This window comes from Pocillopora damicornis, chromosome 8 (assembly GCF_964200805.1).
Source record: "Pocillopora damicornis chromosome 8, jaPocDami1.2, whole genome shotgun sequence".
In the NCBI taxonomy this organism is placed as follows: Eukaryota; Metazoa; Cnidaria; class Anthozoa; order Scleractinia; family Pocilloporidae; genus Pocillopora; species Pocillopora damicornis.
The window spans coordinates 11,159,138-11,185,483 of NC_142677.1; the positions used below are offsets into that span (position 1 = coordinate 11,159,138).

At 37.3% G+C, this 26,346-nt stretch overlaps 2 protein-coding genes and 2 long non-coding RNA genes across 7 annotated transcripts in view; 2 read left to right on the plus strand and 2 right to left on the minus strand.

Moving 5' to 3' along the window:
* Positions 1–6,335, minus strand: part of LOC113681803 (lysophospholipid acyltransferase 5) — a 20,597-nt gene extending 14,262 nt beyond the window's left edge. Inside the window, exons 1-2 of one of the 2 annotated variants that reach the window (XM_089181069.1) lie at positions 6,169–6,335; positions 4,972–5,066 (exon numbers count right to left, since the gene is read on the minus strand). Coding sequence is in view for 1 of the 2 variants with exons in the window: in XM_089181068.1 (XP_089037194.1) it covers positions 335–431 (97 nt within the window). In the remaining variant the exon portion in view is untranslated. Of the gene's footprint in view, positions 1–334; positions 652–4,971; positions 5,067–6,168 lie in introns of those variants that run through there. The other variant, XM_089181068.1, reaches the window with a different exon arrangement.
* Positions 6,336–7,659: 1,324 nt separating this feature from the next.
* LOC113681811 (uncharacterized) lies at positions 7,660–17,243 on the plus strand. The gene is made up of 2 exons (XR_016179390.1): positions 7,660–8,056; positions 16,050–17,243. It is a non-coding gene; the product is annotated as an uncharacterized LOC113681811 (long non-coding RNA).
* A 1,280-nt stretch (positions 17,244–18,523) lies between these two features.
* LOC113681809 (uncharacterized) lies at positions 18,524–22,960 on the minus strand. Of its 3 annotated transcripts, none has more exons than XM_027198931.2 (4): positions 22,850–22,960; positions 22,100–22,178; positions 21,315–21,966; positions 18,524–20,858 (listed from the first exon to the last, which is right to left on the minus strand). In XM_027198931.2, exons 3-4 carry the CDS (start codon positions 21,939–21,941, stop codon positions 19,980–19,982), a joined length of 1,506 nt encoding a protein of 501 aa, XP_027054732.2. In that variant the 5' UTR covers positions 21,942–21,966; positions 22,100–22,178; positions 22,850–22,960; the 3' UTR covers positions 18,524–19,979. The 3 variants fall into 3 exon arrangements, with proteins under 3 accessions (XP_027054732.2, XP_027054729.2, XP_027054733.2); XM_027198928.2 differs by having other exon boundaries at positions 22,100–22,520; positions 22,850–22,952; XM_027198932.2 differs by having other exon boundaries at positions 22,100–22,193; positions 22,850–22,947.
* A 65-nt stretch (positions 22,961–23,025) lies between these two features.
* LOC149041356 (uncharacterized) lies at positions 23,026–23,804 on the plus strand. The gene is made up of 2 exons (XR_016179389.1): positions 23,026–23,300; positions 23,469–23,804. It is a non-coding gene; the product is annotated as an uncharacterized LOC149041356 (long non-coding RNA).
* Positions 23,805–26,346: the final 2,542 nt, after the last annotated feature.

The window sequence follows — 26,346 nt, forward strand, 5'->3', positions numbered from 1 at the left end:
CAGTCCAGAAACAAATAAATCATAAATTACGTTTTCATTTGTACTGGTCGATCGATCACGTGTGCCTGTAACTGTGACTCCTGCCATAAAATACCAAAACAAAAAAACCAATGACAAAAAAAAAAAATACACGAAAAGAATAAACACTTGAGAGGAACGTGACTGTCTGCGATGCAAGAGACTATGACTAAACATAAAAAAAAGATAGCTTTTTTCTAGGTGATAAATTTCAAATCTATAGTCGTTGTAACTCGAGATTCGACCCCATGATTGTCCAAGATGTAATCGTCATCTGGCAAATACTGCTCACCACAAACAATGTAATCAAAATTACCTGAGAATAACGCGATGACTAGACGAAGGGCAGCATCTGAAAACCCAGATGCCTTCACTAAAACATCTATACTACCGAAACCGCCACAATCCGCCATTTTATTAATGTTATCGACAATGGCACCTGGCGCCTGGAACCGAGGCAAAAGAAAAATATCTTGGATAGGGGCAGGACAGGGTGAGCGATGATTACAACGATTAAGTTTATCCTCTTGCTATCTGTGATATTTCATTATAAATTAAGATCATTTATTGTAAATTCCCATTCTTTTAGGAAGACTTCAACTCGACTCGATCTTCCTGAGTGTGATCGATTACCCATCACGTGGTCACGATGATGGCAGATCACGCGATCGCAGCGTGCTGCTGGCTGGATAGCTAATATTTGTCGCTAAACCAAAGAAAGCCATTAGATAGTCTAGATAGATGCATGTCCGTTTGGACGCAGTGAAGAGAGTCGATGACAGATTCAGGTGTCATACCTGATCTTTTGATAAAATGGCTGGGTAATAAATGAGCACTCGAAAAATGAACCTGAGCTAGTTCAGTTTTTTTTACCACGCGGGAAACCAACTTTGGAAGCCCAAGAGTGTTAGGCGCTATGGGAAGTTTTTATTCGACTTCGTATGCACCCGGGACGCGCTATAAGGACGACTTGGAACGATTTTCATGCAGAATAGAGAAAACTACAACTTTTTAAAAATCTTAGTGTTCCTCTAAGTGGAAAATTAGACCTCTAAGAAGGACAGAGATGATTTGCCAAGAAAAGTGGATACAAAAATCTCGTCCAAAGAAGTACCTGGAAAAATTGCGGAAAAACTGTTGAGCCAAATAAACACTCTCTTTCAAACCATGCTCATATCACACACTTTTTCTGTCCCATTTCTTTTTCGTATACTGACAAGACGGGAGGTACCTGAGCTATTTCTCAACGTGAAGTAGTAACATTCTGTGAACAATGTGTCCCAAGAGGTTTTGTCTAAGATTGTTGCCTTCCGAATTTCCAGTGTCATTACGGAGCCTCAGCTTGAAAAATAGGATCCAGCCCTATGAACTAGAAAGAAGAGAGGAGTAATCCGGTGTATAGTGCTTTATTTTGTGGCTTAAAACCAGGGGGAGATGCTGATTCGAAACCGGCTACAAGGCCTTTGATCATACTCTCATTTGGCGCTACTTGACGAGCGTCTCGATCTTGCGAGGCCTGCGGGAGGCCCGTGCCAGACCGCTCTCAGACTTTCCGCCGCGAAGAAAGCGAGCCAACTCGCCTCTGTCAGACTTTTCAAGGATCGCGACATTCTAGAGGAGTTGCGCCAGAGAGAGTCTGCTCGTAAGCTACGAAGCCACGCCCGAAAAAACTAAAGTTTCCAAAAATCGTCATCGATATTTTTTGTGCTGTGAGGATTACCTTCAGACAATAAAATTTAATGTGAAAAAAACTACGCATGATGGCGGTTCATGGCGGAGAACAAAGCGGAGATGTCCAACTGAGCTGCCAGAGAGGAAGTTCCTATATTCTTTGAAAACTTTTATTTTTGATATGTGGGCAAGCGAACTCCAACAAAAAACGTACAAAAAAGCACTTTTGTTTAGCTGAAGCTGATGGAATTGGGAGGTCGTTTGAAAAAGCTACCTTACTTTCATTTGCGCATCTAGAGCCCACCTTTTATGGAGAATGTTGCTTAAAAAATCGTCTCAATCTCATTCATGTCTGCCATACCAACCCCCGCTATTCCCCCTTGATTATTCATTTCTTCACTGGCTACAACCCAGTTAACATAACATTGACGTACCAAAGAGGCAGAAAAAAAAAATACTCGTGAGTCGTCAACATTTTTCAATCAGATAGCACGATTAATTCGATCAAAATTCTCGTACAATCAGAGCCTTACATACTAACGTACTGCCGTAAGCATCTCGAACTTCGCCGATCGAACAGAAGTAGAAACTCGTGATCGGTGTCTTATAGCTAACAGGCGTTCAACTCTAACATGCGAAATAGAAATAAAAGTATAAAAAAAACTGTGGAGGTGCTTTCCAGCCTGGCGTGCCAGTTGTCAAGTCAAACGACCTAACAGTGGGTGGTTGTTGTGTTTTCAGCTGCTTACTCAATACTACACAGTGCGAGCATAACTTACATCTAATATCGATCGGTTTATCAAAGCGCGGACGCATCACAAGCCACGGGAGGCTCTGGGCAATTGTCTAGTGACTGTTGGAGTCTATAATGCATCGGTGATATGTCTTAATAACATGACACATTTTAGGTGAACGGAAAATAAATTAATAATAATAGCACTACCGCGGGGGTATTCTTTTACTTACGACTTCCTTTTTGCTTCAAAGGCACCTTAAGCTTGTTTGATTGCGCAGTCTGCCAAAGGGTTTATGGGTGTCGACATATCGATGTAAATTTCCATCTGCCTTGAGAACTTTCAACTTTTTTCTTGCTATATTTACACAGAATCCGTTCGGATCATTTAGCTAAAAAACCCTTAGATAACTACGAGTACAACCCGTCCAAATATACGAATACCTTTCTTGAAAAGCTCGAAACATGGGATCGGCAAAAATAGATGGAAAACGTATTATGCAAATGTTGATTTCTTTCGTAATAGATTCAACTATAACATGATAGAAAGATCTTCCTGTGAGGGGGAATTCTGTATGGTTTTGAAAGTATTGTTGACTAATTCGTTTCTCGCGTGACTGTCTGTTTTTTCTCCTAATTAGAATGGAGAACATGCGATCGTTTATCGGGAAAACCCACGAATTTATCTGATGTCACATGTCAGTTTGATCTTAGTCTAAGCAAACTCGAAATTAAACAAAAAGACACAGTTGATAAAACCGACTGATTTTAAAATGTTATCTCCACTAAACCTTAATTATTAATTTAAAGTAGTCCTTCGATTACAAGTTAAATTTCTGTAGACAGACATGATTGCTTAGAGGAACGAAGGAACTCGTAGCTGAGCGGTAGAAAAGCAAATGATTTATAGCTCATTACAGGAGCAGATCGTCTAGAAAAATTACACCGCCCTTTGAATTCACTAAGAGGGATTATATTTTTCAAATCCAGATCATCTTATAAAGTCTTTATGGACACTGTGCGCCAATGTTTTGAATAAAAGCCATTATAAAACGCCGAGGAGAAAGACAACTGCAGTTTAAGTTGAGTTCTTCATGATAGCTGACCGGGTAGAATTGCTCAAGTTTGTTTTGTAGGAATTTTATTTTCACGTGAATGTTTAATGATGGGTAAGCCGCCGACCTTCGTGTTTAGACAGCTATCAATTTCAATCAGTCTTAAGATCCTAATTCAATCCCAGCAAGGAACAAGGAAGCAGAACTTGGCACAGGTATAAAAGCCGATTATTAATTGATCAGTTTCGAATCCATCGTGTGTTTTTCTTTTCGCTCAAATGACAAGCGCGTCACGAGAGGAACCGAAATAATCCAAGAGAGATCCAATAGGAATTATCAAAAGAGAAGAAAAATGTGCATATCAGTGACGGTAAGGCTTAGAAACAATGGACAGATGTTATGTTTTTTTCTTTAATCTCGCTTACACTTAAGCATTTTGAAGTGCTCTTTGCAGGGGTGTCTTGTACCTTCAGAAAAGGTCTTTCTTGGCATTGCCCACGGCAGACTGTAAAAATTGAGCACTTTAAAATTCATGCAAGGAAAAACTAACTGAAAAACTAAAACTAAAATGTTACACAGAAAGCAGGCAAAGAGCTTTGGAAGGGATGTACATGAGCAATGGTTAAATAAGCCAAGAGTGTTTCATTGTCAAAGGACGACTGTCGAACTGTCTCCCGTTTCTCTCATGTCTTTTCCTCCTGTTTCCAACAGACCTACGCTTTCTACTTCTCAATACAAAACAATCCAAAATCTTAGGAAAATCTACACAAACATCCTGGTAGAAAAGGAAGTCACAGAGGCAAACTGAATTTTTACAAAAGTATACTGTTTTTAGTGAAAATAACCATTTATATTTACCTTGATTTTATTGGTCTCTCCTTCCATTGAAAATATCGATGAACAACGGACAGCAATGAAAAAGTATAACTTAAGTTTTTAACCAGAAAATAAAACTGCAATGGTCTTTCATAATTGCATATGCATTCCCTGAAAAATTTAATAGTCTTCACAATCTCTGTTAACCTTCAATACACCAGAACTGTAATGAAAGCTTAGGGCTTTTGTCAACAAACATCAATGAGTGATGTTTTCAAGTCTCCTAAAGGAGTCTGAATATAATGGGATCACAAGAAAAAAGTTCTTTGCAATTTCTAAATGATAGATTGAAGGTGTACAGCACATTTAATGTTCCTCAAAGCAAGTCTAAAAATGAGTAATGGAGATTGGTAGTATAAACTGTAAGGATACATGAGATTGTTTCAATGCACTTGTTACCAATAAGGAACTAACAAGCAGACGAATTAAGTAAAAATCCATTTTTTTAATCACTACTGTGGGCAGTTTAACTAGGAAATATTGTAACAAATAACATCTAGATTTTGAACCTTTTCAGCCCTTGAAACTGGAAAATAAGCAATTGTGGGGTTGCGCAACATAAAATGGTAAATGAGTAAACTAAAAAAAATTAAAATTTTTTAAACATCTTAGACAAACTTCTTGATAGAGGTGTGAGATATCCATGACTTTTTGAGAAATCAGCCAGCTTTATATATTTGGAAGAAATAGTTCCTATTGATTTCTGTACTTCTCTGTAACACAACAAAAGTAAAATACTAATATTAATAGAAAATAAAAAAAAACATTTTAACCAGACTAACACTTTGGGAAAATAGCCAATACCATGATTAATGAAAATTACTGGTCAAATGAAAGCCTTGGAAAAAAACCCCAAGACTGATGTTTAAAGATTTACACCTCAACCCTTTACATCCTTACATTAGCATTCATATGTTCCACACAGTTCTCCCAACTTTCCTATGTTACTGACAAGGATTATTTTTTTGGAAATGGATAAAGAAAGATGGAAAGTTTTGAGCTTGGTAGAGAAATGGAGGACAAAGTTTTTTTCTGCCTTGTTATGAGCATGGAAAACAAGAAAAAATGAGTCCCCACAAGAAATCAAACCTAAGACCTTCAGATTCCACACTCTAATGCTCTACCACTTACCCACAGAGACTCTGTGATGTGCAAGGCTCATTACGAAGTTCATGTATAATAAGGGTCCTTCATAACTACAACTTATCATCTTCTTATCCAGTTTACAAAACATGATGCTATCAACATTGCTGATCCTACCAGTGTGCAGGACGCTTGTCATACATGAGTTTCATAAGGGGCTTTGCTTACCATTGAGTCTCTGTGGCTCAGGGGTAGAACACTGAAGCGCCTCAGATGGACTCAGAATTTTCGTTTTGTCCCACGCTTGAGACATAGAGAATTTGTTTGACAATCGAGAGCTTCTAAACTTGGAGATCATTTCCTAAATCTCATGACCTCAACATTTAAATCAAGGGTGATACTGTATGGAAACATAAGAAGCTAGTCTAAAGGGTTAAACATCCCTATTTTTCTACAAAATACAGTAAATGGCTGCCAGTGTGTCAGCTACCCTTAACAGTTAATATTTAAGTGACGTATCGCCGGGTAAATTAGAAACTTGACGTATGTTAACACTCAGTAGCACTTGAATAAAACGACAATTTTTACACTAAAATGCAGCGGGAAAATGTTTTTCAGCGCTACTAGAGAAATCTTTCGAAATTTAGTACGCCCGAATACAGATCTTCGATCTTAAAAATTGCAAGCAACCGAACCTCAAAATTATAAACCTGAAAAGGTTACGTTAATTACCTGGCATACTCTTCCCCCAAAACTTGCCACTTTTTTCTTAAAGTCAAGTGTCGATTCTACCTACATAAACCACATTACAGCATCCTCAAGTTGCATATAAGTTCATGACTAGCTTTGGGCTTCTCCAATCTTTCAGCCATTTTATAAACTCTTCACAAACTAACTATGCGTACTTAGTTTGTCAGCTGACTCATCGCGGGCGCCACAGTCAGCCTTGCGTGTCCATGTGTTTGTCAAGTGTCACGTATTTGACAGTTCGAGAATTAGTTTTAAGGAACCTGCCATAAGGTGTATGAAACACGCAATCATCTGCACGAATACAGAAATAAATTGAAAAGCCTTGTTAAGAAAGGCATCACGTCTAGTGCCAATGACAATATTTTCTTAGCCGAGACACGCGAAGTAGGATCAGGAGGGAAATATATATTTTTACGGTTTATAATGATTTGTTGTACCAGCGAGAGTTTGCCAAACAGGTACGTGGGCAGTTCCTACGTGGTTTTATTTTGGGCGACCCACGCTAAAAAGGGTAATTTTAGCCGCTTTAATATTAACTCCACAGTAAGAAAAAAAATCAACAGGCTTGAATCGCAAAAATAGCATCCAAGATTGTTTTCTGTGTTGCTACTGAAAGAAGTCAAATGCGCAAGAACCTTTGGTTTGGTTTAAAAAAAAAACTATTTCAAGGAAAAGCTTTTTACCTTTAGAGTTCTTCTAAATATCTCTTTCCGGTGGAAACCCTCAAATTTTGATGTTTCATTTTGGAGGTATTATTCTGTATCCCAGTAATGTTGTTGACTTCCAAATTAATTGCGGTTTAGCTCAAGACATAAAGCTTTGACCCGAGTAACCCCGCTTAACAAGAGGGAACAAATGCAAAATAACTCATGCATGAAAAGCCTGTGCAGTGATCAGAAAGAAGCCATTTGTTCAGGTGTTCGTGTGCAAAATTGATCATGTACTGTATGTACAAATATATTTTAAATTTTCATAAACCCTCACGGTTTACCTTAAGTTTATTTTCTCTAGATCGAAGCTTCTTGGTGTCCTTTCAGAAATCAGCACACATACTTAAGGGAAGGGAAGTGTCTCTTGATATCAAGTGAATATTTTACAAATCCCGGTTTCTTTGAAGTGAGATTTGAAGGAAGTTTCATTGGTTTTTCGTGACCTTTTTGCTACGATGTGATTGGCTGAGTGTATGCCCCTTTTCAATAAAACGCGATGGTAGCATTTTGCTGCGGGAAAGTCACGAAACAAGTAAAACGCATTTTTTAAGTTTAAATTTAAACAGGATCAAATTTTGTCAACGAAAATTCATTGTAGTTAAGGATCTGCGTTGCGTGAGTGAGAGTTGAGAAAATTTTTAGCGGTTTTCGGACCGTTCGTGACAGAAAATTCAAACAACAGTGGGTTATTAATACAGACGAGTTCGGCTCCTGATTGGTCCGTGCGAAACTCTTTAACATAACTCTGGCTTCTGGTAAGATTAAGCTTTATTTAACTCACACCACGCTTGGACTGCTTTTGAAGAAAACATTACGCTGATTCGTGTCAAGGTGGCGACGGTTCCTACGGGGCTTCGTCGCGGTATCCAAAACTAAGGCTATAACAGAATGCGTATGTGTTTTGTCATTTTCGGTAAAAGATCTTAGCCATGAAGAGATAAGATTTCAAGCTTTACCATAACGTCAGCTTACTCGAACGATCAAGGCATTCCTTAAAATGACACGAGGCAGAGCTATCTTCGAGTAATTTACTTGGTATCAGTTGGAAAATCTTGGCATTTTCTTCGAGTCATCCTCTTGGCGGCTTCGGCGAGTGGATTGGAGACTCATTCATTTTTCATTGTACAACTTTCGTGTGGAACAACGTTCGAAGATTTCCGGTAGGATTCATATATATTTAGAACACTTTAACATTAATTGCTATGCATTATTCTCACTGGTTCTTCGAGCTTTTCCCTGAATAAGGTTATTTTTCCATCGCATTCAAGTTTAAGCAAGTCTTTAAGGCAATTGTGGTTTCGTCATGTTCGATCTGCTTTGAAACAAACCCTGGTATTCGGATTTCTGCGTGTCAAGAGTTGTTAGAAAAGTGCCCTGTCCTTCTAATTTCAAAATCTTTCTTCCTGAGGACATCCTTAGTTCGTTAAATTGATTATCGTCTTTGTATTTTTGACATGATAGCTTTGATTATTTAGAGGCAAAGATTATGACACAACAGCCATTGCTTTGTAAACGTGCCGGTTTTTACAGAGAATTTGAAACAAATGTTTTTTCCAGAACCACAGCTTAGCAAAGTTATTTTGGTCAGTTATTTTCCCTAAAATACTTATCTACAAGGAATTGAAACTGTAGAGTTTAAAAATGGCTTAACTTTTGTTGTTTGGTGTGAAACGACCTCGAGTAAATAAGGTTCCACCAGCCTTCGTGTTGCCTGCATACAGCTGAATTCATTACATAAAAGTATTTCGTAATACATCATGAGCGAAATTTTCGTTTCATTTCAAGATTTCTTCTTGTTGATATAACTAAATTACTTCAAGTTTCGTCTACCGAAGCGCAAGTCTCGGGGAAAATAGGGCGTAATGGGAAATTTTGAGCGCTTATGCGGTATCTTGCTAAAATTCAATATGGCGTCCCAGTAAGGGGCCATGAGCCCAGCTATCAATCAATGCAGTTGTTGTGCGAAAAACATACTGAGACCAAAATAGAAAGACTTCGCCATGATTTTTAGGCAAAACAATCCCAAAAAAAATATAACTGTTTCGGATAATATTTCATGTTCATGATTTTAAGGTAAGATTTAACCATCTTCAAGAAATTTTTAGACGTCGTCGATAGAAGCAAAGTTGGAGGCCTTGTCTATAATTTCACTCGGTTTATTCTGTGGAAGACATCTGGAATGATAATATCTTATTTTGCTTTGTTGGTGTGGCAATTTTTGGTAAAGCTATTTTTAAGTTTTAAGTTCCTTTAAACAAGATACACCCCCAAAACAGGGCGGAAAAAAACCACAAATGATAAGAATAACATAGCGCCACGTAAGTTGTTTCCACTCCGGCTAATTCATCTTCATGCTGCACTTGGATGCTTAAAATAGCCTTAGACTACAATCGCACAACTATGAAACTCAGATGTTTCCTTTGTAAATCTTGCCGTAAAACACTGAATCTACGGGCTTTCATATTGCCTTCCTAGAGCTGCTGAAGTAGGTTTAATCGTTCGCCTCGTGTTCGTATTACAGCAGAGGAAAGCTTAAAATTCAAGTTTCGGAAATGTCAAGTGCCTAATTCTAGCCTTAGGCTAATTGCACCTAAATTGCAATGCTTTATTTATGTCCTGTGGAACGACGAGTTTCTGTGAAAGGATGTATGTGCAACGATAGAGGCATATCACCACATGATTTTATTGAAACCTTGCGTTTAGGTGCATGATATAACGGAAACATTTTTGGTGAGAACAAAAGATTCAGTGTTCTTTCAACCAGCAAGATCCGTTCAGTTCTACATTGGCATAAAAGATATCTTTCGAACCAACTGAATAATTTTTATCTTGTAGAGTTTTGGCCTTTTTTGTACCGTATCGACGAATCGAATATAAAATGGCAATGGCAAAAATGCTAGGTTCGTCGATATGCCGTCTCGATAATCCTGGCTAATATAAGCATAGAATGTAATTTTGTTGTTATCAGACTTATTGAATTGCCTGGGAGTTATAAGATTACAACAAGAAAAGCGTTATTTCTTGAAAAAAACCTCGAGTGATAATTCATCTGGGGCTTTATTAATATTCCTAAATACCGAGCTGATTTAGAAACTTTGTCAAAAGAGGAAGCATTACGGTTTCACCCATTCTCTTGTCTGCCCTTCTAAAACCGGATCAGTATTAATTTCAAATTCTTTATTCGCTGCATACTTCACTATGCATGAATTGTCTAATTTTTCTCCCTTCTCAAAAGGTTTTTACTCAAAAACATTTGTTTATTTCTTCATGGACAAAATGCCTCGAAAGTGTTCAAGTGGCCACACAGGCTAGGGATATCATTCCTGGTTTCTCCAATGATAAGATTCGTCCTGGGCTATTTTATCAAAAATGCACTTAATATGTCCGCCTGGACCCATATTGTTAATGTTGTGCACGAAGAATTCTCACTCCAGGATAAATGGTTATATTGCTCCTAGAAATATTTTTCACAAGCTCGTGGCTTTGTTTCTGGTGCATCTATATGAAAAGTTACAAGGCTCGAAAGGAAGTTTATGAAAAAGGTTTTCTTTCTTCTGTTGGTTAGTTTCATACCCTTTGTCTAAAAGATTTAATAGATAGGTTTTCTTTCTCCTGTTGGTTAGTTTCATGCCCTTTGTCTAAAAGATTTAATAGATACTCTCTTTTAGTCTAGTCGATTCTTAGTCTGGAAATCAAACACCCCAACATGAAAAGTTTTCAACAAAATGCCATCACCTTTTAATTTCATATTTCGACAGTCTAGTGTCTGCTGGATCAAATATCACTTAGTTTTGAAGATACGACCAGTTTGGAAAGCTTTAACTTAAAACGTGGCCTTCTGGAAAGATCTGTATTCACTCCATTTTACCTCCATTACTTGGAGAAAAACGACACGTCAAGAATTTTAATGAGCATTTAATATCAACCCCTTATTTTTGAATTTTAAGATACATAATTACTCAAAGATAACACGGCCTAAACTAATGGTCTGCGGCGGCTGGCTACTATTCCAAGAGAACATAGGACAAAACATGTTTATTTTCACTGTGAGTGTTTCCACCTTAAGTAACTGATTGTGTCCGAAATAATTGTTTAATTGTTATGTCTTCTTGAACGAAACAGGAAAATTGCCGGGATGTCCTCAGGGCCATCAGAGCATAAGAGGTAACTGAATTTGAAAATCGACCAACAATTAGCGGTCAGACTATTCAAGCGCACCTTTTGGGAAAGTGTTCTTGCCAGGGATTTAAGATAATCTCTGGTGCGATTAATTAAAGCCTGGGCGGGTCTGATATGCATTTTGCTGTAAATGACACGCGATCTCATTTCAAGATACGATAAAATAGCTTGATAGAATCAAGCCTACCCTCTGTGCTTACTCAAACCGACAGAAAACTTGCATAGCAAAACATTTCCGTTGGTATGCCAGCTTTTTCTTCCATTCCGTCAACGTTTGTATTTAGCATAAAACTCCGGAGTTGAATTTCTTTCATTTGTGAAAGGGCCCAGACGACAGCTGATGGATATGGCGCTGGAAACTCATTGTGCTTAAGGCGCACTAGTAATTGGTATTCAAAGTTTAGCCAAGTAGGGGCCAAGGCTTCTTTCTACTTTATTCATTTCCTTCAGGTTTTAGTCCGACGTAAGAACCTCTCCTACTTTCATTTCACTCCAAAACCAAAACCGTGAAAGACATGTGTATTTCAGCAAAATTCTCAGCAAGTGATGTTGCATTAGTTCAGCTCACCATAGGGCGATTTAGAATCGTTGCGGATATCTTTTCTTTATTTTTAACGTACATCCAAAGTAAGAGACTTCTGTTTCCAAGCAAGTCTGAATTCTGTGACATATCGTATTTTTCCTTGGATGCAATTCCTCGTCTTCAAGCAAATCTCAAGAAAAGCGAAAGCCTTCTGTTAAATTGGTAAGCTTCTTTAACCAGCTGTGCTGCGATCCTACATTGCTTAAAACCACAGGATAGTGTGCAAACGCTGTCCGTCGTAACTGTTCATGCAATATAAATAATTTTTGTCGGTTCAGCTAAGTAACCTTTAGCAAATTTTTATTATACTCTTCCACTGTCCGCTTGCTTCTCTTCATCCCTTCATTATGCAAATCATGGCCAATGACGTGGCTCAGCTCGTGAATCGCTTTCGAATTTCTATGTTTCGTAAACTGTTTAGAGATGCTCTAATTAGATAATTCATTTTACGTTTCATTTACATGATAGCTCTGGCTTGAAAGTCTAGAACTGAATACATCTTATGTTAAACCATTCAAGCTATCAGTAAACTGCATATAAAATTTTATTCTTTGTCTGAAAAATTGTGATGATAACTTCTGCTTTCTAATTGGATTCCTGACTTATGCTTTCTACATGTGGGGAATAACTTAAGAGTAGAACCAGTCACTGATCAGTCGCCACTTTTACTTCCAAAGTTTCGGTACGTAATGATGAATTTTAGTTTGTAGAATTACTATCCACCTTTTACCTAAATAAACTTTCAATAGAAGGCGTTTAATCTTGTAATATTATATGGAAATACTACCTAGTATGCTTTGTTAGTGCTGAGGTAGTAAGCTATTATCTTTGGGAACCACTGTTTGATAGATGTTACCATCAATACCTTAGATCTTTCATAAAAGCATCGTTTTCGGTTTTACAACACATGTAAATTGTCGGCTACTAATCTATCTCTCGGTTCTATTTTATTTTCGGTTTCTAATCCTCCGTGCTTTTCTTCACAAAAAACATAAAAACAACAACAAAACATAGACAAACGCTGATTTTCAAGGGAGGCTTCAAACGGGCTTGAATTGATTCAGACAGGACATATTGGATTTATATCTCAGACACTACTAAGCAGTCACTCCGAATCCTACAGACACCAACAAATACAAATAGTTTATTGATTTCTATTGATATTTATACAATTCAGAACGACTGCCCAAAAGTGACTGACCTAACCAGAAACTGTTAGGAAGTCGTTCTGAATTCGATGAATATCAGTAGAAACCAATAAACTTTTGGTTTTTGTTGGTGTTTGTAGGATTCGGAGTGACTGCTTAGTAGTGTCTGAGATATCTTTCTTTATTATTTAGAAGAAGTTGTATTTATTTTTCGTATTTTTAGATAAATTTATATATGTTTTTATTTATTAATATTATTTATGTATGTTTGTGACGCGACCCCATAAGCCTCTGGCTTAAAATATTTATTATTATTATTATTATTATTATTATTGCATTTCTCTGAAGATTTGAAATTCGACTGTCCCTGAATTGCTGGTCTCCGCAAACTCACTTTATCAGCTTTTGCTCATGCAGAGGGAGAGCCTTAGCAGTAACTGACAAATGGTTGCAATTGCACTGAATTACAACTTTCTCAACGGTTGTAACTTACAACTTAAATTTGTGACTTTACATCTAATACGTCCTCTGGGAGTTAAGGAACGTAATTTTTAAGGTTGGAAAATTGAAGAACCCAAAGTGAAGCATGCAAATAAACCGATAGCTAAGTATTAGAAAAGATTTTTTTTCAAGTTCATATTGAGGTGTTCGTTGTGTCCAAGGCTAAGCGATCTGGCCTGCAATGTTTCAAGCAGACAAAAGAGAGCTTACTTAGGGCTAAAAATGTGATAAAATAAATATCTGACATATTTTGAAATGCAAACACTCACTATAGACAATTACAACAACATAAGCTAACAGACTGAATGATTTGATTACCTGTGGTTAACTTAACATTGGTAGAAAACGAAATTGAATCAGTGTTATCTTGTTACGACAAATTCAGAAGGAACAGTTCGTAGGAAAGACCATTGATGAAGCTTTTACTTTATAATGCTGTTCATTACTTGCGCAAAAACAGTAATAACGTTTTTGGTCCTCTGCAAACCTTTAACTTAAACAAACTCCATTTCTTTAACAAACGAACTCCTTCTGACTTCCGGCAAATCAAGTGGCCTTGTGACCAGGCTTTTTTTTTGCCATAGTGCTGCTTAACAGATTAAAAAAATACTATTAGATTTATATTCTGTTTTTCAAATCGGTATAACTAAAACCCACTATGTTATCAGAATATTAATCCCCATCCTACCCTGGATAAAGTATTTGAAAAAAGGATTTTGCATACGTGCTTTCTATTCGTTACCTTCTCCGATTCATCACACATCTGTGCAGCAAAGCTCATGGTGCACGAGTTTTCGTAACCTAAACGGATTATCTTTGACCGTTTCAGCACGTGTTTATCTTAAGAGAGCAAACATCACGAAAAGAGAAGAACCCAGAAGTTACAAGATTGTCGGATCAGACGGATTATAAGTAAAGTTTATCTCAAATTCATCAAGTTGTCTTTGAAGCCTCTAATAAACTGTAACGGTATTAATGGATTTTTGTTTGGTGTGTGATGCAAAGCACTCGTATCGAGATCTTATCGTAGGGAACTCTCTCTAATTACAAGAAAGTTTGAAAGATTGCCGCAGTGCATTGATAGAGATGCTCTCGATGTAAAGGTTCATTTTTTCCGCCAGTATAAGAGTGTCATTCGAATGGCAAAAGGCTGAGACTCGGAGAGAAAAAGAACGGAACAACAGCTTAATACAACACGTTAGTTCAATTGTTTGTTATTCTTGTTCTTTAGTAAACAACCAAAATTAGCTTCGGTCCCATCTGAAGTGTGTTAAAAATTTATTCTTTTAAACAATTTTGTCGTATTGTTCTAAAAATCTAAGGGTCACATACGACAGAAACAATTACGAATTACAACCTATCATTTTATGTCGCAGGAAATTATGTTTTTCAATTAAAACTGATCATGAAGAACAAAAATATATGTACAGCAATCATTTATAAAAAATACTCTTTTGGTTTTTCTGTGTTAACAGTTAAAAGTTGGTTAATCCTTTTTACCTTTTTCTTCATTCCACGTGAAATTCCAGTGGGGGAGCCGTTCCGCTTTTGTTATGAGTTTTATTACATATCCGCAGGGAGCAACGGCATGTGAACCGTACCGTTATCTAAGGCGCTTACTAAAAATAGCCACGAAATTGAATTTAAGCCAAGGGTTTAACTTGGGAGGAGCAGTACTAGAAAAGGTGCTTCCATAGAGCAAAAGTTGGAAAGGCATATTAAAATTTCTCCCATTGCTCTACTTCTCACGCATGCGCGAGAATTTTCAAAGAGCTCAAGGCTAAAATTATGAGTTTATATTTTCCTTTTGTCTTTGTTTTACATACATTCTGTAAATTAGCATAGTGGCATTATCCTATTAGTGAAAAAGGGTTCTTACGTCCAAAGCCTCTTGATATTATTGGCTATAAAGTTTAACTTTGTTTTCATTTATTATTTCATTTCATCATGGGTAACCTTCGCGAGTCATTCCATACGTAAGTCAAGTTTCCGTTTTCCACAAACAAAAGCTAAAAGCCGGCAAAACCACGCGCTCTTAAATTCAACGTTTACCCTCTGACCAGCTTTAGCTCTAGGGTATAGACAGATCCAGTGTCTCTGTGTATATGTATAGAACAGAGCCTCCTTTCTTGAGCGCCTTGTGAAGCTGAAAAAACCTGCGCCTCCACCGGTCACGCTAGCGTGATATTTCAAAAGCAGTCTGCACGCAATATATCAATTCTTTGATGGCGTGTCTCTTCATAGCAAGACGCATGTTTGGACACAAAAGAGAACACCATCCACTCTGGCAAAATTTCGCGCACGATTAGCTTTTTTTGTGAAATTTTAATTACACGTCCTTATGGAACATGTGCGCTTAAGGTCTATCATCTATTATTAACTTCGATTTCACCTGCATTTTAGGCAGTTCATCTGCTCAATTGACAGGTTTTCAACATTCTTGCGTGAGTGGTGAAGATGTCGACAGCATCTAACATCCTCGTTTCAGTTAACGGAGGAGTCAACATTTTTACAGTTGAATTCAAGCGCACGATATCATACCTTATCCACCAACCTACCTCTGTGGAGGTCATTTTGCATCGCAGCAATTTTGTTCCCTTTCATCTAGCTATGTAGAGTCTTAAGTTTTAGGAAAATCTTAAATCATGAGAATAGGCGATATGTGGAAAAGCGTTGATCCTATTGTTTAAATATTCAATATTTTGCGTTACTCAGCTTTTCCCAATTTTATTTTTTTTTCAGATTCCTTTATAAAGTGCACTCACATCGAAGGGGCAACATAGTCAAGCGTTGCAAGAAACGTGTGTTGACGAACACACGTTTCACAACTTCATCAAATAAGACTGAAATAGAATAGTGAAATAGATGGTAAGCTGGTAGGATAGTGGTTGTAGGCAAAAAAGATATAAAACTACATCTACGAAGAAATTTTAAGAATATTTTGGGGAAACCCATGAAGCAAATATTCTTGGGATACTCGTCCCTGCCACTCGTATTTTCTTTCACGTTTATCGATGAAAGAAGTACAAGTGGTAGGGAGGGGGTGTCACCAATTCGCAGTTGTCATTTGTTGGACTCCTATCTAAATATTAAAATACCTTAAAGGAGCAATGACTGACATGGTATGATTCTCTCTGAAACATTGCCGTTATTACTATTTTTTTTCTTCAAGATCCATTTGAAAGCTAAAAATAACCTAATGCCACAATTGCGCAATAAGAAAATTTGGAAATTTTACTTGTAAATCTCCGTTCGATCAGACATTGAATCTATGACGGTCTTTTGTATTTTGTTCCCATAATTGCATAAGTAAGGCCAAATATTTCTACTTTTATCCGTTTTACTGCAAAGAGAAGCATAAAATCTAAGACTGTCGAGTGCCTAATTCCAGTCTTGGGTTAATTGTACCAGGAAATATTAAAAAAGGGAATGATACTAGCGTAGAGCACCAATGGGATAAATAATCAATGACCCGTTTACACAAAACGACTCAATGAAATTTTCAATAATTTTCTAGTTTCCTGCCTGACAGGTAACCTCACTTAAAGCTAGAAGTGCGAAGAGCCTATGGCTTTTGAAACCCAGTAATATTGGTAAAACCCTGAGGCCAGAATTTTGCCTATTATCCGTAGGGAATTTAACACTTAGATGGTTAGGTAAGGCGAAAAGTCGCGAACAAATCGTTGTGGGTTTTGTTTTAACCACACGTGAAGCAGCAATCATGTCTACAGTATTTAGGTCCATGAAGTTTGAAAATGATGAAGCTTGATAATTGTTACCTCATGCATTCTTGAGAATTCTGGGTGTCGTGTGATACTTTAAGGGTTTAAACCGCTCAAGCCCTAAGAGTCACTAGCAGCTAATTTCACCTCAAAATAATCACAACTAAGTAAAAAATTAAGGTTAGGAAAATAAAGGAAATAATCACCAACGGAAGGATCTCTTGACTCTTCTTGTCAGTATCTTGGAAAATGTGCAGAGAACAGTGTTGAAAATATTCACAATGTAAACACTTAAGGGTGTAAAGGGTTAAAACGGAGTGGATGATAAGTCCGTTTAGACTTCATCAGCGTGATCAATTAGAGTGAGCACCAATTACCACGCGCGTTTTGGGGGTAACGTGGAACGTGAACTCTATTTAATAGTGCAATTTTTTTTTGGGGGGGGGGGGGAGGAGGGGGAAAGAGGGTCATGCTACGTATTTTAACCAATGTCCTTAAAATAATACATTGAAGTGACACGATCAATAAAATGTCTCTCGTGCGTTCTTACCCACACAGTTTGTCAGTCAAGTTTTATCGAACTCCTCATAAATTCATCTAGTGAGTTAAGCTGAGTTTGCTATTTTGGATGCTACTAACGCTATGCACATTATTTGGGACCCCATCGAGTAACTGTCCCTTTTTTTCTTACTCTTAAAATGGGTTGAACCACAGCGAAGAGTAACCCTTTACCCGTGAAAAGTTTGTAGGCGTTTACATGACTTGCATGAATTACATGAATTGTTGTCACTCCGAGGGACCTCCAAGGGTTGACGATTGCCACGCAAACAGTCCCCTGACAAACCCTGATCCTGCGAAACATGATTAAGGGCGGCTTTGCGCGCAAGAACGCACCCCCGAGAGAGAATAAACAGAAGGCGGCGCGGTCGCGCGCGAACGCGAGAATCCCGAGGACATGGTGAGCTTGAACTGGGCCTGGAAACCACCAAAATCGGTGTTTTGCCTTGAAGCAACACATGAAATTCGTGGCACACGTAACCAGGATGCCGAACGATGCACCCAGAAAATGATGTGCTTCGCCCAACGACGTAATCAACCAAGTCACTGGTCAAGACTGGCAAAAACTGTAGGCATCGAGGCTATGCAACTTCGCAAAACAATGTATGACAAGACAGAATTCAACGAGTGGATCCACGATCGCAACGAAAGTGCCCCACGCTCTTCAAGTATGAAAAAATCACGCACATGGAGAAACCCTATGATGATCGAACATGGGTAGTTCAGCTCATGGTCTCTTGAATCGAGTCTTGGCCTGTTTGTGTAATTTACGACAGAGAAAAAAATAATTTCTGTCCTCAGTGATTTAATTTCTTCTCAAAAACATAATAGTCTCGCCCTTAAAATTAACTGACGGTCTTCCAACATAACGACACTGAACCTGGTATTTCTAACGTTGATTGGTTATAACAAAGTTAGAAGATACACACATCGATCAACTTTTGTGGTAATATTTTTATTTGACTCTTTAAAACGAAGTTCGTTCATTCAACATTCGTTTGGGAACTTAACAAATTAAGCACTTTCAGTCTGTTTCATATAACATACCCGAAGTATATAAAAAATATTTGATTTGTCAAAATTGTCAGTATGCAAAATCCAGACACACGACATACAATAACAACCCAATTTGAAGCAAATGTGACACAACTGATGCATTGAAGTTCTCAGCGAAGATACCAATGAGTTATAAAAAAATATATCAATATTGGCAAAACTTACTGAACTTACCTGGAAACGATTCAAAAGGTATAAGGCTCCTGACATAATTTGCATGAAATCATTCCAAAACCTTCCACAATGGTAAACGTTTAAGACTCTTAAACAACTTACTCATTCGAGATTAGTTTAGAATTATCTGTAACAAGAAGGTGAATTTGTGGTCTCCATACCCTAATAACAAATTTGCCACCAGGAGACTTCCTAAATCTTGTTATATACTCTCAAAAAAATTAATTGAAGCTAATTAAAAGCAAAATCTGGAGGGCTTGGAGTATGGAAGCAGAACAATGTCACTTAAGCGCCCTAAAATTTTGTTCCGACCTCAATGATGCATTCTAATTTCACCTTCAACCCCATGACCCAAACCTCTTACCTATGAACTAACTATAATTTTTGCCTATAAATATTTTCTGTAGTTTTGTTTGATCATTGAAATGCCACTTCTCAATGACTAAACTGTATCTAAGCTGAATGCCAACCTACTCTTAGTCAATGCATGCATCAAGAATACCTTATTTCTATAAAGATCCAATTTGTGCTCTTTATAATGGATGGTTAATATCTACACTATTCTTTGCAGTTATGTACACTATACAACTGGAAATCTCATTGGAAAACCAAAATAATGAATTTTTGAGGTAACAAAATAATTTATATAATTATAATAATAGCAATAATAAATAGCTCTGGTTGTAAGCAATTTTTGCAAGTGCTATAGTCTTGAAGTGATTTGTAATAATATGCTTACTTAAACATAGCCTCTTAAAAGTTCTTTTAGTGTAATTTCATTGAAATTAAGTTACTACATATGTATCTTTAAATTTGCATGAGTGACCATTATAAAAGCAACCTCCTGCTCAATAAATTAAAGAAAATATCAAAATTATTCGAAAAAAAAAGACCAACTCTCTCCACAACAACCCCTACATATGGTTTAATAACGAAGTTCGGCTGCAAACTAAATGTACGTTCATGCTGGTTATCAATGTAGTGTGACACATTCAGACTTGAACACTCCACAAAAAGGAATTCTCTTTATGAAACTTCAATAAAAAAATATTCCTACCAACATTGTTAAAATTCTCGCCAGCTGTGGGCTTCTAAGATCAGCTTTAGAAAAAACAAGTCATTTCTCTCAATTCCATCATCAGAGACCCAAACATAGAAACTGCTATCCATCAGACCCCAATGAATCCCAGAAGGCATTTTGATTTGCCAGTCTCTGATTAATAAGGTCTAAAGCACCTGAAAACACAAATCCCCACTTTTGAAAAGCAACTTTGTACCTAACTGACATTCTGGACACAGTATTGATTTCAGAAAACTTCAAGTTTTCATACTTTAGGTGTGCTTTGTTCTTCAATTTAGCACAGTTTCTTAGCTGGAGCCTTGCTTTCTTCCCTTTCTTCATTGAGGAATTTTGAACTGTGCATCTAGCTTTACGTTTCTTTACTTTTGGTGAGGCTAGAATGGTACGTGAGACAGAAGCATTAATGAGGGATTTTTCAGAGTAGTCATTTACAACTCTACGCCCAGAATTTGTAAACCGTCCTCTTTCACAAAGAGTAAAACCTCCTCCAGCATATGGTTTTAATTTTTCCTTAATGTCCTCCACCTTGACAACAAGATTCCCAAGTGGATTTGGAGACTCTCTCCTAAACACAATTCCATTGGAAAGTGATGACTTTTTCTTACTCGCAGCAACAGCTTTCTCGTGAAGAGGCACAAGCTTTATTTCAGGAGAGAGAAGGCTAGTATTTGAGTTCATAGGTTTTTGCCTTTTTCCTGACAAACATCTTTCATTTGGGGCCTCAACTTCATTAGGAAAATTGTTCAAAATAATTGATTCATTTCCATCTGACACTGGACTTGATGGAGGAGAATAACTGCTGAGGTCAAAGGATAAATTTTCACAGCCGCACACGGCATTGTCATTAGATGAAACAACACTTGAAGGAAAGACACTTTCATCCAGATGCCATCTAGAATCACTTTGCCCAGATACAACTGATGTCATGAACATTTCCTCGTGTGAAGGATCTCTTTGTTTCTTATGTAAAATAGACACAAAGAGATAAAATGAACATTAACCTTTTAATCCCTGAGACTGACTGACATCTTATCTCCTTAAAGTTTCACCCACATTAAGGTCATGAGAATAAAGGAAATGATCATCAACTTATGAAGCTCTTGATTGTTACAAAATCCTTTCCCAGTAACACAGGAATTGTATACAGAATGGTATGGACAATATATGCCCACTGACATTAAGGTGTAAAGGGCACAAAGAATAAAATTCCAGGGATGTGATTTCCTTACTATGCATTTGTACTTTTTTGCTTCAAAGTACACCATTTTTATCCAAGATAAACAAATGTAGAAAAAGGGATAAAAATGGGCTCAAGGGGTACCTCTATGCTTGCACAGCTAGAACAAAGCAGCACCAAAGAACCAAATATTTCAGTCCATTGAAAAATCAGATGATAATTACATAATTGATACTTACCAAATTATTTCGTGAAAAGGGTGAATAGTTATTCACCCTTTCTGACTCAGAAGATGGAGAATCATCAGTCATATCTGACATTGTTTCACTACATTCAAGATGAATGGGAGTACCAGTGGATCCTGATCTGTCCCACATTATAGGTGTAAGGTGTAGTGAGGCAGTAAGTTTTTTACCAGCAGAAGTATGTGCTGATTCACTTGAGGATGATGAAGCCACAGAATTTCTTCTCCCATTCACCAAAGACTTTGAATAAACAGATTCTGTGTTACCATGACTCACTTCTGATAAGCAAGGAAAGTCCATAGGAGATATTTGGCTAACAGAGTCAGAAACTGTACCATTATCAGTTAGAATATCTTTGGCAAGCATACCAAGTTCATTTGTGTAGTCATTTGATGTAACTGAGGTGATGGCAGTGTCAGCATGACAATGCTTTCCAAGGAAAGGACCCTGAGATGGTGGTACAGTCCAAAGAGAATTTCTAGCTTTGTTTACATTAAGCACACTGCTATTTCTTTTCCTCACAAACTCTTCATATTGTTTCAATGCATTTGAGGGAAGTTCCTTTTGTGACATTGGCACAAGGCATACTTTGGCACTCAACCTCTTTTTTTGATTCATCATTCATATCTTTTCGATAAAGCTACAGCTGCAAATTAAATAAATAGAAAGACATAGGGTAAGTAGCACATATCAAAATTTTTGAGAGACATCATCCTCTTTAAGCCAGGTTTATTAAACAAAGGGCATTCATCCAATAGGGGCATCTAATGCAAACTTACCAGCATAGGTAGCATTTCTTGGACAAGAGGCATTTATCTGAGAGGGAGCATCTACCAGATCGTTTACAGCACCGTAATTCTTCAAGTATAAACGCTTTTGTTAGAACATAGTAAAGCAATGGAACAGCACACTATTAGTTACTACTCTTGGTCTGTATTCCATATACTTTAGTCCCACAAATGTCCTATTTTGCTCGGATGACAAGTAAACTCGTCTGGTAAATTATGCGATCAGGAACATGGGTATTCCCTGACTGTAGGAGATTTGTGAATTACTGGGTATGCAATAGCTCAATCTGTGAGCTACATACGAAATTGCATGTTCGTGTAAGGTTCAAGACCATGTGGATTGCCTTCAGCCATTTCCTTCAGCGTTCTCCGCAATTCGTTTCAGAAAGCTGTTGGGTTCGCGTCCGTGCACCTAAATCACGATTATTTAAACATACGATATCTTTGTTAATTAGGTTAACATCAGGTTAAGCATGTTTTCAAGCATCGCAAAAAAAGTACGCATTACCTAACTTATAGCTCAAAATCTCAACTGTTTTCACTAAAAATCCACTTAATATCACTGGAGAAACGATTTTTATGACAGAAAGAAACACAAACCATTAATACGAATGAAAACAACGACAGATTCGAGTTTGGCGTTCAGAATATTCACTACAATTATACGGTCAGCATGGCCATCATTTCATTCCGGCAAGGTTTCTACGACTTTCTAGTACAGTAAATTCTCAGGGGCCTTACCTTCAACGTGAAATAGCCAGAAAGAGTTCAGCTAAGACGGCTACATTGATGCGGATGTCAGGAGAGCATGCAATCGAGGGTGACGCTATATCGAAGGTGTTCGTCGAGGGTAAGAGTACACGGTAATTTTGGTCAGCGGGAAAATTATGAAACCCGCGAATATTGCGAAAGCCCGCGAAAGGATGACATCTAAAAACTGAAGACAATTTTTGTGTGGAATTTCCCACACTTAGTCAACGCCCGCGAAATTTATTTCTTTATTTATTTGTCCACGAGAGAGAAGTGCTTGTCACGTGGTTTCTATTTGCGTTCAGTGAGCCGTGAAGACTGGATTCCAGTCGGCGTTTTTTCATAGTGTATTGTACGGCGGCCATTTCTCTTCTCAGTCGTTGGGTTTTGGAGAACTTATTCGGAATTTCATGTTTGTTTCTTGGGGATTTTTGTTTCCAAGGTAAGGATAAGTCATTTCATATTTTCACGGGTTCTTTGCGTGCTTTAACTTTTCAATTTTGTTGTGGGAGCTTCACGATTAAGCTCTTACGAAAGGCGATTACGTTTGTACACCTGGTTTGTGTTCTTTCTTTCATAATCTGAGGCGTTTGTTTCGTTATTTCTTCAGGTGTCTATAACAAAAGATTTTTTCACGTAAGTCAACACGCTGAAACGCGGCTTGTGTTCAGTGCAGGTTGCACAGGAGCTTTTACGCTTTCACAAGCCAACATTTATCGGCTTGGACCTTCGGTGCGGGTTGTGTCAGATTGAAAGGAGTCATTGTACTCTCGCAAGCCAACATTTGTCGGCTTGAATGTATTTGTGCGGGTTGCGCTTCAAAGAGTCTCACTAGTGTCTCAAAATGTCTCACGAGTGTCTCAAAGTGTCACAAACTGAAAGAAACTATTGTTTGCCTTGAACTGTCAAGAGTGTTATCTATTTTAATAAACTGAGTTTCTAGTTAGTTGGATTGTTGTTGTTGCTCGCTCAAGCACACAAGTAAATATGCGGATCTCCATTGACCAATTCCGTTCAAGGATTGGATCTCATGAAGATTTACATCCTGATTTTAGTGAAAACTATGACCTCTTTGATGATCTCAACATTTCATCAACATCGCTGAATAATGAATCACTTATATTGAATGAATTACCTGATTTTGATTTTCGTCAAATGGTCCAGACACCCGATAAAGAGCAAAAAGAATTTTTTTAACACATTTTACATCAGATTAAAACCTCAGAAACCCCTTTCTACTGCTTCCTCAGTGCAGGGGCTGGTGTTGACAAATGGCATTTAACAAAAGCTTTGTATCAGGCAGTGCTTAAGTATTATAACACTAGAGCTGGTGATGGTTTTCATCAGATCATAGTTATACTATTAGCTCCAACTGGTAAAGCTTAAGGGTGACACTCTTCATAGCACTCTGGCCATTCCTGCCAATCAATCACTGAGAAATTACAAACAGCTTGATTCAAGTAGACTAAACACTTTGAGAAGTCAATTGATTTTTGTTGATGAAATCTCAATGGTAGGAAATGGTATGTTTGCAATACAACTAAACAATAGGCTTAAAGATATAAAAGGCTGTAGAGAGGATTTTGGAGGTGTGAGCATAATTGCTATTGGTGACTTATTCCAATTAGAATCTGTTATGGATGCTCATATTTTCAAAGACCTCAAAAATGTAGATTTATTCTGTTCTTTCTTCCAGTTTATGGCATAAACACTTTAAAATGTTTGAACTTAATGAAATCATGGGTCAAAGAGACAGCAAATTGTTTGTAGAATTACTTAATAGGTTGCGTAAAGGTAAACACACAGTAGCTGACATTGCAAAACTTAAAGAGAGCTATACAAGAAGACATCAACAACCCAATAGATGCAGCTCACCTATTTATACAGAATGCTAAAGTAGATGAATTTAAACAAAGGGCCCATAATGCAGCCACAGGAAACAAATTCACAATAAATGCTCAAGATAGTGTTATTGGAGCTATCTCTCCAGAGCTAAGAAACAAAATACTAAGACAAATACCCAATGATCCAAGAAAAACAAAACAGTTAGCCTCAACCCTTTGTCTTGCTGAGGGTGAAAGAACACACCTTGTCATGAATGTATGAACCGAAGATGGCATGACAAATGGTGCTGGAAATGTTGTTAAACTAGTTCAGTTACATCAACAAACCAAACCATCTGGTATTGTATGGGTACAATTTGACCACTCAGATGTAGGTCAGAAAACAAAGAATGAAAAAAGACATTTGTATGTACAATGAATTGAACACACATGGACCCCAGTAAACCCTGTGACTACACAGTTTGCAGTAGGTGGAAACAGAACAGCACAAGTTGTTAGAAAACAATTTCCACTGCGTCCAGCAGCAGCAAAAACAATTCACAGGTCACAAGGTGATACTGACAGTAGAATTGTTGTGGATTTTAGTACCAGAAATACTATTCCACACATACATTATATGGGACTCAGTAGAGTGACTGCTATAGAAGGCCTATATATTTCTGATTTGTGTGAAAGCAAGATTGCTGTTAATCCAGATGGAGAGATTAAGAACAACTGCAAAACTTAAGCTTTGCACCTCCCTCTCCATGACATAACATTTTCCCTTCTTAAACTGTGTTATCTTAACGTTAGGTCTCTTCACAAACACATAGGAGATAAACGTAAAGACTTAATTTATCTAAGTGCTGATATCAATATTTTCACAGAAACAAGATTTAATTCTCAAGATAATAATGACATGTATGACATTGCTGGTTATGTTCTCTTCCGTAATGATAACCTTAATTCCAGCAATGGATCAAGGTCTTATGGTGGTACAGCTGTGTACAGTAAAATCCCATACTTACCTGGATACCCCTATTGTCACAATATACATGGTGTTGAAATAACAGTAATTAAGTTAGCAAGGTTTGAGGATTGGACAATCATAGGGAGATATCACTCCCCAAACGTGCCTGTAAGACAACTTTATGAAGCAATAACAGAGGTATTAAATAACATTTCACCAGACAACAATATCATTACTAGAGACTTTGATATAAATTGGCTTGTTGAAACAGACAGAAGACCTTTGTATAATTTACTAGTGAGGGATAACCACTACAAACAGTTCATATCAACTTATACAACTGACAACAACACAGTAATTGATCATATATATACAAATATATCTAACATTGATATACAAGCAGATGTTTTAGAAACACATTTCACAGATCATAAAGCTGTTTGGGCCTCATTTCACGGTGTCCTATAACAAATTACTTTATCATGATGTACATTGTTTTTAAGTTAAGAGAGCAACAAAAGAAAGCAGTAAATAGTTATGAAAAGAGTTGTTTCTCTTTTTTCAGAGGAATTTATAATGAGAAACTTGCAAAACTATTAATAAGGAAATGCTGCTTATTCATTTGGTACCAGAACAGGCCTTTTAAAATTAAGTTTGAAGTCATCTTTCTAAGAGTTGTCCAGTTTAACAACCAT